This window comes from Trematomus bernacchii, unplaced genomic scaffold (genome assembly GCF_902827165.1).
Source record: "Trematomus bernacchii unplaced genomic scaffold, fTreBer1.1, whole genome shotgun sequence".
Taxonomy (NCBI): domain Eukaryota; kingdom Metazoa; phylum Chordata; class Actinopteri; order Perciformes; family Nototheniidae; genus Trematomus; species Trematomus bernacchii.
Window position 1 is genome coordinate 2,961,446 of NW_022987574.1, and position 12,813 is coordinate 2,974,258.

Genomic DNA, 12,813 nt, shown 5'->3' on the forward strand with positions numbered 1-12,813 from the left:
CATGCAGGCTAACAACTGAAACTATTTTATTTTAACAATGAGCAAAAGTAACTATGTCAATAAATTAGCATGATTCATTCAAATGTCACTCTGAAAGCACATCGTTCACACAAAGAGCACAGACCTGCTGCTCCACAGCAACTGTCCCTCTACTGGTAGGTGGCCGTAAAATCACCTCCACAACAATGGGAGCTGCCTCCCCCTAAAAAAACAAAACAATTTAGTAAACTTGAGAAGAAATAACACCACCGATATTCGTGTAACTTCTTAGTTTTAAACAAGTCCTATATTGCCTTTAAAAAAGAAGAAAACAAGAACAACCTGTCGCTTTGCCAGGGTTTTCTTGGAGGCAGGAGCCCTCTGCTTCAGCTCCAACTTTGCTTTCTAACGTAAGGAAAACAAAATGATTAATCCTCCACTAATAACTCCTTATGGACAGTATAAGTTGTCCTCACTGTAATACATTTAAAGTTTGTCAGGAAGGATACATTTTATAATAGGGCATCAACCAACATACAAACAAATTACCTTTTGTGGTGTTGGAACCGGTGGTGTGCACTCATCAGGGCCAGGAAGATGGGATGGACTAATCTTGTCCATCTCAACCAACATTGCACTGCTAAACCACACAGGTGTCAGTGGAAGATAACTCTCCTCCACTTCCTGTGAAATAAAAATGAAGAAACACTGTTTTAGAAAAAGAAATGCACATATAAACTGCAATAAACATACCCCAATGATTTCAAAGCATACTACAAAGTTGACCTACCTCCTGCTGAACAGTCCCTGCTTCTTTAAGTGCATCAATGGACTGCTCAGGTTCATCGTGTTGGCTCCTCTGTAAAGATAAATAGCATAGCTTGTGTTAATCAAATGGGTACTCTTCCATCATTATCAAGGCAAACTGCTCAGGGAATATCACTCTTATTGAAAGATGTCTGCCACACAATTACCTTCCTGCCCTGGCCGAAAACGGTCCACTTGGAAGGATCCAGTTGCGGTGATTTAGCAACCTCTCCTTTGACAATCACCCTTGGAGTGACTCTCCTCGCAGGCGGTGATCTTCTGTGGACAACAGGAGATGGCTTCGGCTCGGCTGGAACAAGTTGCATGTATGTTGCGTTCCAGATAGAACCGACCAGGATTGGCATTCCCGCACTGTCACTCAAGTGCACCTGCAAAAACAAATACATTTACAAATAGCACATAACCTTCAATATGTTTTTTCAAGAACGGAACTTGGAATTTCAGCTACAAACAAGTATACAGAGAAAACGTTTCCATTTGCCATGTCACTCACGCCATCTCTGCTCCACAGGTCAAGTTCTTTGAAAGGGAAGTACTCAGCAAGCGGTGTGTACTTCACGCCTAAAAAAAACCAACAAGATCAAGATTACTAACATATCCACACAGATATTATATTTTGCTCTTTTAAAACAAAGAATAATGAAAAATAGGAAAATGATTTACGGTAGTACTTGAACCTAAATATTTGTTAAACATACCCATACGTGCCGCAACACGACGAAATTCCTGACGCATCATGTCTTGGTAGTCAGGGTCAACGGTAAGGCGCGGGGGGAAGTCCATGGCAAAAACCTAATCAAAGTTACAAAGGTACGCTATTTTTCACAATTTGTTGATAAAAAATGTCAATTTTTCAGAAATTCATAAACATACAACCACATCAATAAGAATACAAAATGTAATATTATAAGAACTATAATAAATACAATAAAAAATAAGCTTACGTTGGGCCAGCGACTGCGGGCAGTGGCGAGGAGCTCCGCAAAGTCCTCTCCTGCTTCGGTGATGGTCCTACTGGATGTTAGGTTGTTGCTCGGAGCCATCACACAGACTGCATCTGGTGTCCTAGGCAGCACAGCATTGGCTGCCTCGGTTCGCAGCTGGGTTGCGCATGCCCCCGGTGTGGACATGGCACCAAAGGAAAACCTTCCCTCTGGCATCTTCACAATTCCATCGACGATGGAACGGAGATGTGAAGCTCCAACAAGGAGGACAAACTGTAACAACAGAAGACATTATTTCAAATGAAAATCACTAATGATTACCCAGACTTTGTTAACAAAATCTGAAAACAATTCATACTTCCTTGTCTGGAGACTCCGCTGGTATGACCATCTTGTGTTGTCGTCCTGTCAGGGACGAAATTGGCCATTTCTGCACTCTATGGCGGTTACCCGTACCGCCAGCGGCTATTTAAAAACAGAGAAAATGACACCGACATTAAACTTAATGAACCTTTACAATTCTTAAATTATGTAAGCAATAATAACACACCTTCCTACAATAACACCTGTAAACGGGCACGTGCAGAGGATTTTAGAAGGGAAAGGGCTCAAATGCATAAAGGGTCCTACCGGTGATTGAATTTTAAAATGTATATATTTCAAACAAATCCATGTTTCAAACACTGCTTCATGATAGTTATCTAAAAATGAATGCAAAGAAATCAAGTGTATTTCAGTCAATTCTCCTCATCATAACTAGCTCGCTTGCCCACAGAGGGGTGTATCTGTGCACGAGCCTGCCTGTAAAAAATGCACATGCAAAAACATTTTACAATGATACAACCAAAATGGACACCCTAAACATATACAAAATTGAATGACAAAATCCTCGACTACTTACGTGCGAAACTGGCATTGCCAGGCTGCTGATGTCCCACACGTGTCCCAGCCACGCGTAGCTTTGCAGCCTGGGAACGGCGGGACGATTTACCACGTGGCATCTGAAAGTATGTAGGCATTGTTAGAATTAATAAAGACATTAGCAGACCCCTTAAATAGTACAAATAATTACGCAATTACTTATTTCAACTGCAACAAAAGCGTACAAGTCCATTAATAGTTGATGCATCCTGTTCAACAAAAATGTACTTACTGTAACTGCTCACGAGATAAAGCTGGGTGTTGAAGGTAGATGAGTAGCCGGTGAAGTTAAATGGGTAGCTGGTGAAGAAGCTAGATGGGTAGCTAGTGAAGAAGGTAGATGAGAAGGTGGTGAAGGTAGATGGGTAGCTAGTGAAGAAGGTAGATGAGAAGGTGGTGAAGGTAGATAGGTAGCTAGTGAAGAAGGTAGATGAGTAGGTAGATGGGTAGCTGGTCAAGCCGGTAGGTTGTTTAACTAGAACAGAGAAGAAACTAATCAGCATCACAGACATGGAAATATAATTACTTAACACAATGTACAATACAATCGCATAGCTTAGCATACAATAGTTATAAACAAAAAAATTATCAATTGTATTAGAAGCTGCTAATCACTTACACTAATAAAGGGCCTATCTGTTTTCATTATACTTTATGCTACTGACAGTGTCTTGGACCACAACTCACCGGTAGAGAACTGCTCAAAGCTGTCAATCTGTGGGGAAAACACAGCATTAAACCCTGCAAAGAAAAGACTGGAAAGTTCCACATATTGTCATGGTATATGTTACTACAAACACTGTCTTTGACCAACACTCACCAGTAATGAACTGCTCAATAGTCGTCACTCTGTGAAAATAAAATTAAAATTAAACCTTGCAAACACAATGCTTGCACACATGGTGATTAAACATTTGGTCCACGTTGTAAATGCTTAAATGCTCTTGCATTTATAAAAACAGGATAATACAATTACCATAATATCATTCTGTGAAAATATGAATTCTGCATAAAGACTACTTTTACTTTTGATATTTGGAGTACATTTAGCTAACAATTGTGCTAATGAGTACTTGTACTAAAGTAGAGGATCTGATTACTTCTTCCAACGTTGAATATAGTATACCTTGAAATATATTTAATTGTTCATAGTTGAATGACTCAAAAAATTACTTTATTTAAGCTATGGAATCATTTAACCAGCTTTCCTTTGTTCATAAATGACAAAAATAAGCTCTTTATTTTAGACATTCTGCTTTAACCAGCTTCACAATTAATTCACAAGAGGAATGATCACTCACCCCAGACAAGATAAGATGAACGAGAGGACAGTCTCTGGTTTAACCAAACTATATATCGAATTTTAAAAAATGAGCGACCAACCACAGCTCTCCTTCTTTAAAATATTTTTGTAATTTCCCTCCAATCGAAATATATAATATTAACATTTGAATGTCAACTGCTTGCTATGCAGACATGTTATGAAAATATCACACATCAAAGGGTCAGGTGCAGAGGTCCCTGAAACAAAGAATGGATTATGGCTGTTGTAGTCTTTACCACCATTGCCATATTTGTAGTCAATTCAATCATAGTTACTTCAGTGTTCAATAGTTTTTTGATTAAAAATATAACTGAGCTATAGTGTGTCTGTGTGTGTCTTAACTGTCATCCATGTCAGCCAGGGGCGCACATAACTGGTACGCAGGTACGCATGCGCGGCAACAATCTGAAATGCTTACCGTAACTTGTGTCACAAAGCAGAGTCGGTCTCTAAAACAGCTGATCACAACGTTCACACGCTCCGCGGTCACGAAGCTCTGCACCCCCCCCCCCCCCCCCCACTACTCAAGTACAATATCTGAGTACTTTTAATCAAGTACAAGATCGGAGTGCTTCTACTTTTACTCAAGTACAAGATCTGAGTACTTCTACTTTTACTCAAGTACAAGATCTATAGCCTACTTATACCACCTCCGTTTATAGCCTATGAAAAAAACTATTAGAAAACGAAGGCTAAAGCTAACGTTAGCAGATAGTGACAATGTATGCTAGTTAGCTAGCTCGACAACGATAATATTGCGACAGAAACACTTTTCAGTGCACATCACGGCAGCAGAGCCTTATTATACATCGATCAGCAGAGCCGACAGGCAGGGAGCACACAGATTGCGCTGCATTATAATATATATACACCATACGTGTCATGATGGGACATAACAGCTCCCGCCCGCCGGGATTACTCCGGGTCCCAGACACCCCCATACCCCAAAAATATTTTTATTGCAGATCTACATGAAACTTTTGATACTTTAGCAAAATATATTTAGCAAAGAAATGTGCTAATGAGTATTTGTTCTAAAGTAAAGGATCAGATTACTTCTTCCAACCTTGAATAAATAAAGTATGCCTTGAAATATATTTAATTGTTCATAGTTGAATGACTTCAAACATTACTTTATTTAACCTGCTTGTTAATAAATGACATAAATGTGCCCTTATTTTAGAAACAAATCTTAACCAGCTTCACAATGAATTTATAAGAACAGTCACACACTCACCTCAGACAAGATGCAAGAGAGAACCAGTAAAAGTTGAACGTCAATACATATATCAAATGAGCAACCAATCAGAGTTCTCCTTCTTAAAATATGTATTTTCTCCCCTCCAATCAGAATAGTTAATATTTACATTTGAATGTCAACTGCTTGCTATGCAGTGCGCGCATGCGCATTGCTTTCGTCTACGGGGTTTCTGCAGGGTCCCGGCTGTCACTGTCTCTGAGCGGGCGAGCTGCGCTGAGTGAATTTGTCAGACACATCGCTGTGACGTTGGGGATTCTTGGGACATTTGTCTACCTCGTTTGCCTAATCAGGTAAGTGTGTGTTTTACCTAACAAGGAATGTTAACAGTAAAGTGCACTGTACTATTTAAACCAAAAGATAGATACTACCCACCACAGTTAGGTTTGCTAGCTTAGCTACAGATGGCGTTGAATTTATGTTCAAGCACCTGAAGGCGTCTATAATGCATTTAAATGGTGAGATGACCGGTGTTAAAGTAAACCGAGCCAGACATATAACGCTATAACTTTACACACAGCATTGATTGGGATATGACAACGTTGCCACTGTGTTGAAACTTAGCCTTGACTGGCGGAAATGTATGTGTTATACATTTTCGCTGTGAGCCGTGTTCATACGTTTTATACAGAACTTGTGTGTATGTGTGACGATACACGGAACGGGGGGGGGGGGGCGGCATTGTTGTTCCGCCGTTACACCGGTTATTAACGTCTGTTTATTGGGGTAGCCGGCAGCCGGTGACTCTGACATTGTTGTGTTACAGGTCTTGTTGTTTAGTTGAGGGTAAAACACATCTCAAACTTCGTGACTTTTCCTAAAACGGGTATATTAATCATCGAGTGAATTTTGGGGCTTGGGGAATTAAGAGAGAGAGAAAAAATATATACTTTGCCGCAACACTTGCCGTGTTTAGGTCACGCAGCTCAGTGCTCACCTAAAGCTCAGCCGCTGACGGACCGATGAGCGGAGCAAAACACACGTTTCAAGTTAGACCAAACACACTTAGCTATTTTATCTACCTTTGGAACTAGCTAAACTAGTTATACATTTTATGCACAATACACTTTGTGTAAGATTTAATTTTGAGCCCAGAGATGCCGTGCTGTTGATTTGCAATTATAACTTCCACAAGCTGAATGGTAAGACTCAGTAGATTGGTGCTAAAGTTACAATCAGTGGATATGTATTTTGTTGTTTAGTTTTCCATAGCACTCATTCATGCATATTTTACTTTTCCTCAGGACACTGACCATGAAGAACGATTGCTCAGAGGTGTGTCTGTGGCCATCCTCACCGTCATTGAAGATGATGATGCCGCCATATCGCCAAATGTGCGAGACGTGGCTGTTGTGTTGGAAGGGACCATTGTACTGCATGACCTACCAGACCTCTCTACTGCCTTTGCATACCTCTTTGGCCTACTTTATGCAATGAACATGGGTTTTCCAAAGGAAATGAGGTATACCTTTGAAGCCATTCAGACTATCTTTTAAGAGCTTGGCTCTCGACGCTCGCAGCGCATAAGCTCTCGGAAAACAAAGCTTTTGCTGTGAATGTTAATGGGGAAGCCAGACATGACTTTAACCTATGTTTCGCCTGTTCTAGTGCATTGTGGTTAGTGCTCATGTAAAACCTCACAGCATTCATTTCATTTGAAGCATATAAGTTCCCTTCTGAAATAGAGAATCAAAGAATGTGTGGATGTGTAAGTTGCCAGTTCAAAAGAGGGGCATATCCAGTATTTCTACTGTTCAAGTTCATTGTTAGTGATCAGGTAAAACTTCAATGTATGTACTTGCACATGCAGTCATTTTAAGCATGAAGTCCCATTTGCCTGTGAAATTGAAATGTGTGGAATTGTGAGTTGCCAGTTGACAAGAGGCACTGGATTGTAATTGTTATATTTGTTTATTCTTAAATTCTTTGATTGTGATGTGCTGAAGAGGCTGAGGCCTGATATATCACAATGATGCCAGGTGTGTGAATCCTATTTTGACCTGATGGATAAAAGCAGAAGCAGAAACCATCCTCAGAATCTGTGTTCAAAGGCCATCGTCATTTTCTGTTTAAAGCAGCTTTGCTAGATGTTTATTATGTCAAGAAATGTCCTTAACTTGTGTTATGTTGCAAAACGTGCATTTTTTCAAATCCATATATTCAGCATGTGAAGAATGCATGTTATCAACGTCTAGCAAAGCTGCTTTAAACAGAACATGATGATGGCATGGGGTCTGCGAGACAGCGAGACACAGAGGAACTCAGCCTGAGCACACACACACACAGCTGGGCTGGGCGAGTCGGCTGACAGCTTCCATACAGCGCTGCATAGACAGGTATTTTCTGTGTTAGAGTTTTACTCGCTACAGGGTGTACTTTGAGGGTTTGTGACTCTGCAGACCGTTTACATGCAGAAAAACCTACATAACACACAAGGGGATGGGTAATAACCAGAAAAGCATATGATAAGACCTTTAAAAGAGAGAATGTTTTGTGTGCTAAAGTAGACAAAAAATGTACAAAATGTTCATATAATTGAATTAAATCGTAATAATCAACTGAATAAATAATGGCTCTTTTTTTGTTAGTTCATTTTCAATCTCTGACATCAATGTTGATTGAAATCTTCAGCGTGACAATATCTCAATGTTGATTCAATTACTTTTTGCTATCTGGGGTGTCTGTGTGTGTCTTAACTGTCAGCCATGTTGTTGTCATCTAACCAATGAAAGCAAATAAATATATATATATATATATATATATAGAAATATACAGGGTTCCCGCGGGGTCTTAAAAAGTCTTACATTTTATAATCTGAATTTAAGGCCTTAAAAAGGTCTTAAATATGACCAAAAAAATAAGAAAGGTCTTAAATATGATTTAGAAGGTCTTAAAAATGATCGGATTTGAAAGGTCTTTCTGTGTTGCGATAGCGTCTAAATGTGTTTTGGGGGAAATGTCCGGGCTGCAAAGTAACCAGTACGGTAAGAGCCTTTCAGTTCCCCCCAACAATTTGTATTGAAATAAATCAACATGGAACCAGTAATCACTAACTTTGTTTCCCCCGGCCCCTTATTGGAGAACACCCAGCTAGTAACCTAGCAAGCAAGCTTCAGCTAGCGACAGTCAGAAACTCATGTATCTTCAAATCTACTTACAAATAAATATGGGGAAGTGTAAGTTCAACCGTATTTGGTTGGAAAACATCGAATTTAGTGCTTGGTTGAAACCAGTGGAGGGGAACGTGTTTGAAGCCCGCTGCACCTTTTGAAAAATAAATTAGCGTTTGTTTTGCTAATGTGTTAATTATTTAAAACAAATAATAATTTGAACAGTATCTTTTTAACTGTTGATTACCCTGAACCTATAATTCAACTGCAAAACCAATGCAAAAATAAATTAAATAAATTATACATTTAAATAAATAATATCAAAATAATAAATACCAATAAACAAGATCAACAAATATTTTGGAGCGCACTTCCACAAGCTATTAAACATGTATAAATATGATAATAAAATAAATTAGACTAAAATTAATTAGATCAAATATGTTGTAGTGCACTGTCACAATCTAGCAAAGCAAAATAATTTCGTAATTGTGGCAGGCCAAAATCGTAATTGCGATTAAAATATGATTAATTGCACACCCCTAACACACAGACACACACACACATACACTTTTTGTCTAACACCCTAACACAGTGCTGTACTGTTATGCCTTTACATTTACTTTGTAAGTAATTATGGGACGTATTTCTTCTTTCATAGCAATTTTCCTTCATACTTTCTTGCCGTGAAATAGGTCTTAAATTCTATTCAGTGGTCTTAAAAAGGTCTTACAAACCCTTAAATTTGAGTAGGCGAAACCTGCAGGAACCCTGAATATAGTATACCTTGAAATATATTTAATTGTTCATAGTTGAATGACTTACAAAAATCGAAATATATAATATTTACATTTGAATATCAACTGCTTGCTGGGTTAGCAATGTTATGCATTTATGAATATCACATTTAAAAAAATGAGCGACCAATCAGAGCTCTCCTTCTGTTACATTTTTTGTTTGCCTTCCAATAGAAATAGTTAATATTTACAGTAAAAAAATGATGTGGTTGCTGTGCTAATGTGTGTGTGTGTGTGTGTGTGTGTGTGTGTGTGTGTGTGTGTGTGTGTGTGTGTGTGTGTGTGTGCGCGTGTGAGACGCATTCTCGCGGTAGCCAATCAGCGATGAGGATCTCAGCCTGCCGTCACCTACGTTGAATCAGAAAACCATCAGCTGTTAGCACACAGAGCTTACAGCTCCTCATATCTGTTCAGAAACTGGACAAAAGTTAAACATGAACAAAACACAGACTGTCTGTGTCATGGTGAATACAGTCGCTGTTGTATATGTTCTTGTGAGTGTGGACGGAGCAGATACAACGTTAGCCTGATCGATAAATCAACCCAGGGTTTCTCTGAGCGCTTTTACGTGAAAGGGGCGGGGTTAGCAACATTTGACCAATCACAAACCTGGAGAAGCGTACTACTGACAGCGCAGCATTATACTTCATGAATGAAGTAAACTATCATGTATGTTAGACAAATATGAAGAAGATAAACTTTAAACATCCATGATTTTAACACATAATCCAGAGTAAAAGCAGCATAGCTGCAAGGTGAAAATATAACAGCTGGTACAAAAATGACCGAGTGTTTGAATGCATACATTAACAGGTTTGAATGGATCTGACTTTAATTACGTTTGACTCGAGTGTTTCGTCAACTTAATGTGTTGCAGTTCATACTTTGGCATACAGTATGTGACAATGTAAGTGTGCACGACCAGAAACGGCTCGAGAATCTGATACAGATAGGAAATATATGATATGATGTGAGATGATGTGATGTGAATGATAAGTGCGACACGTCTGCACAGTGTCGCAGACTCTACGCAATGCTCTGAGTTGCTTTGCTCCGGTTACTTATCTTGTGGCAGATATTTAAGTAAGCTTGCTTGCTGCAAATGTAATAATATTCAGATTGCTCTGAAGATGGGCAGTGATATTCTATTTTGTTTCATGTTCACACAGTCGGTGATCTTTTGCCGGACCTCTTTTCCTGCATAGCCTACAGCAGTTTAAACTGTATTTATTTTATCCTGTAATATGACTTGATAGCTTTACACTCTGCACACTGAGCTCTGATTGGTCATCAGGCGGTGCTTTCACTGAGTTGGGGTCCTTCTCAGGTCGATTAAATGGAATCCTTGCGTCCCTCACTTACGTCGTTTCCCTGCGTTTAGTCCCTCCCACCAGGGAAGCATGGAGAGACGCAAGGAAACCACGAGAAGCAGGGAAATGAGTTTTAAGAGCAATGGGACGTCCTTTCCTCCGGAGCGTCACGTGAAGCGACGTCCGTTTGTGATGACGCCGCACAGCTGTTCGTCTGACAGCAGCTCTGTCCCCGTTATTTTCACAAACACCCTGCGCCTCTGTTAGTACACATTACTGACACAAACATTTGTATCATCTGTTGTAGACCCAAATACATTAAATAAAATAAGAACTCATTCTCAAAAAGATGAACGCCATTCTTAAAATGTATAAACGAACAATAGTTGGATTAATATTGATTAGAGTGCACAATAGAAATAAAATAATTCAGAGAAGAAAAAGAGATATGTTATCTATCAAAACCCAGTTAGATTAACATTCATTAATCATTGGATTGCACACTTTGTTTGTGTGGATATGTAGCACATTAACATGTTAAATAGCACTTAATGACTGACTGAATGGAAATGACAATAAATGAAAATGTAAAACGAAAAAGTGATCATGAAAATGTTTCCAATAAATGAATAAAATAATTTTTGACCACTTTGTTGTTCAGATATATCACATATTTGTAACTGAATGATGCATTAATTGAAACAAAACACAGTATAAACTGAGTAGTGAGTCCCGTGAGTTTCATGTGTTTCTTCACTCCGCTGGGAAACTGCCAATGCTAACCTGAAGTTGACTGCGAAAACCGGAAGTCGAGTGTGTGAACATCCGGTTTTCAGAATAAAGCAGCTTTCAATTTGAACAGTGTATTCATTTAACTCCACATAACTCAATTTCACATGCTCCAAACGGCCCCAAACTTCACATGTGTACAGCCCTAAAGACATATTTGTGTCAGTTTTGAGATTTAGTCAAATGTCGTTGCTATGGTAACAAAATGGTCGCCGTGAAACACGGTTTTCTCATAACTCCAGTTAACATGCTCCAAACGGCCCAAAACTTCACAGGTTTGATACCGATGCAGCCCTCAACACATCTAGGCGTATTATGGGGTGTCATCAAATTCTGTTTCCATGGCGACAGATCCCTCGCCATTGAAACACAGTGTTGTCATAACTCGATGGAAAATGGTCCAAACTGCACCAGACTTCAGATGACAGTTAATGGTCCGGCCCTCAACCACATTCATATGACAAAAGTGAGTTTTCCTCAAAAGCTGTTGCCATGGCAACGAATCCCTCGCCATATAAAACACCGTGTCGCTGTAAATCCCAATGGACACGGTCCCATCGTCCCCCAATCTTCACTTTTATATCACTGGTCCATGACTCAACAGCTCTACGCGAAATTTGAGATCTCACCGTATGCCGTTTCCATGGCAAACGCATTCCTCGCCGTAAAAACACGGTGTCGCTGTAAATCCAATCGACACGGTCCCATCGTCCCACAATCTTCACTTTTATATCACTGGTCCATGACTCAACAGCTCTACGTGAAAATTTGAGATCTCACCGTATGCCGTTTCCATGGCAACGCATTCCTCGCCATAAAACACGGTGTCGCTGTAAATCCAATCGACACGGTTCCCATCGTCCCCCCAATCTTCACTTTTATATCACTGGTCCATGACTCAACAGCTCTACGTGAAATCTGAGATCTCCACCGTATGCCGTTTCCATTGGCAACGCATCCCACGCCGTAGTAAAACACGATGTTGTCTTAATTCAATGGAAAAGGTTCAAAACGGCACCAGACTTCAGATGACAGTTAATGGTCCGGCCACTCAACAGCTCTACGTGAAATCTGAGATCTCACCCGTATGCATTTCCATGGCAACGCATCCCGCCGTAAAACACGATGTTGTCTTAATTCAATGGAAAAGCTTCCAAACTGCACCAGACTTCAGATGACAGTTAATGGTCCGGCCCTCAACAGCTCTACGTGAAATCTGAGATCTCACCGTATGCCGTTTCCATGGCAACGCATCCTTCGCCATAAAACACGGTGTTGCTGTAACCCAATGGACACGGTCCCATCGTCCCCCAATCTTCACTTTTATATCACTGGTCCATGACTCAACAGCTCTACGCGAAATCTGAGATCTCACCGTATGCCGTTTCCATGGCAACGCATCCCACGCCGTAAAACACGATGTTGTCTTAAGTCAATGGAAAATGCTCCAAACTGCACCAGACTTCAGATGACAGTTAATAGTCTGGCCCTCAACAGCACTATGCCAATTATGGGATGTCACCATATGCCGTTGCCATGGCGATAGATCACTC

The 12,813-nt window shown here is 39.9% G+C and overlaps 1 protein-coding gene across 1 annotated transcript; it reads right to left on the reverse strand.

The window, feature by feature from the left end:
* Positions 1-16: 16 nt before the first annotated feature.
* On the reverse strand, positions 17-3,523 carry LOC117479663. The gene is made up of 13 exons (XM_034126773.1): positions 3,493-3,523; positions 3,360-3,387; positions 2,905-3,147; positions 2,653-2,752; positions 2,110-2,216; positions 1,752-2,024; positions 1,506-1,599; positions 1,301-1,368; positions 954-1,175; positions 770-838; positions 529-663; positions 322-384; positions 17-202 (listed from the first exon to the last, which is right to left on the reverse strand). Exons 4-13 carry the CDS (start codon positions 2,750-2,752, stop codon positions 86-88), a joined length of 1,248 nt encoding a protein of 415 aa, XP_033982664.1. The 5' UTR covers positions 2,905-3,147; positions 3,360-3,387; positions 3,493-3,523; the 3' UTR covers positions 17-85.
* Between the last annotated feature and the right edge of the window lie 9,290 nt (positions 3,524-12,813).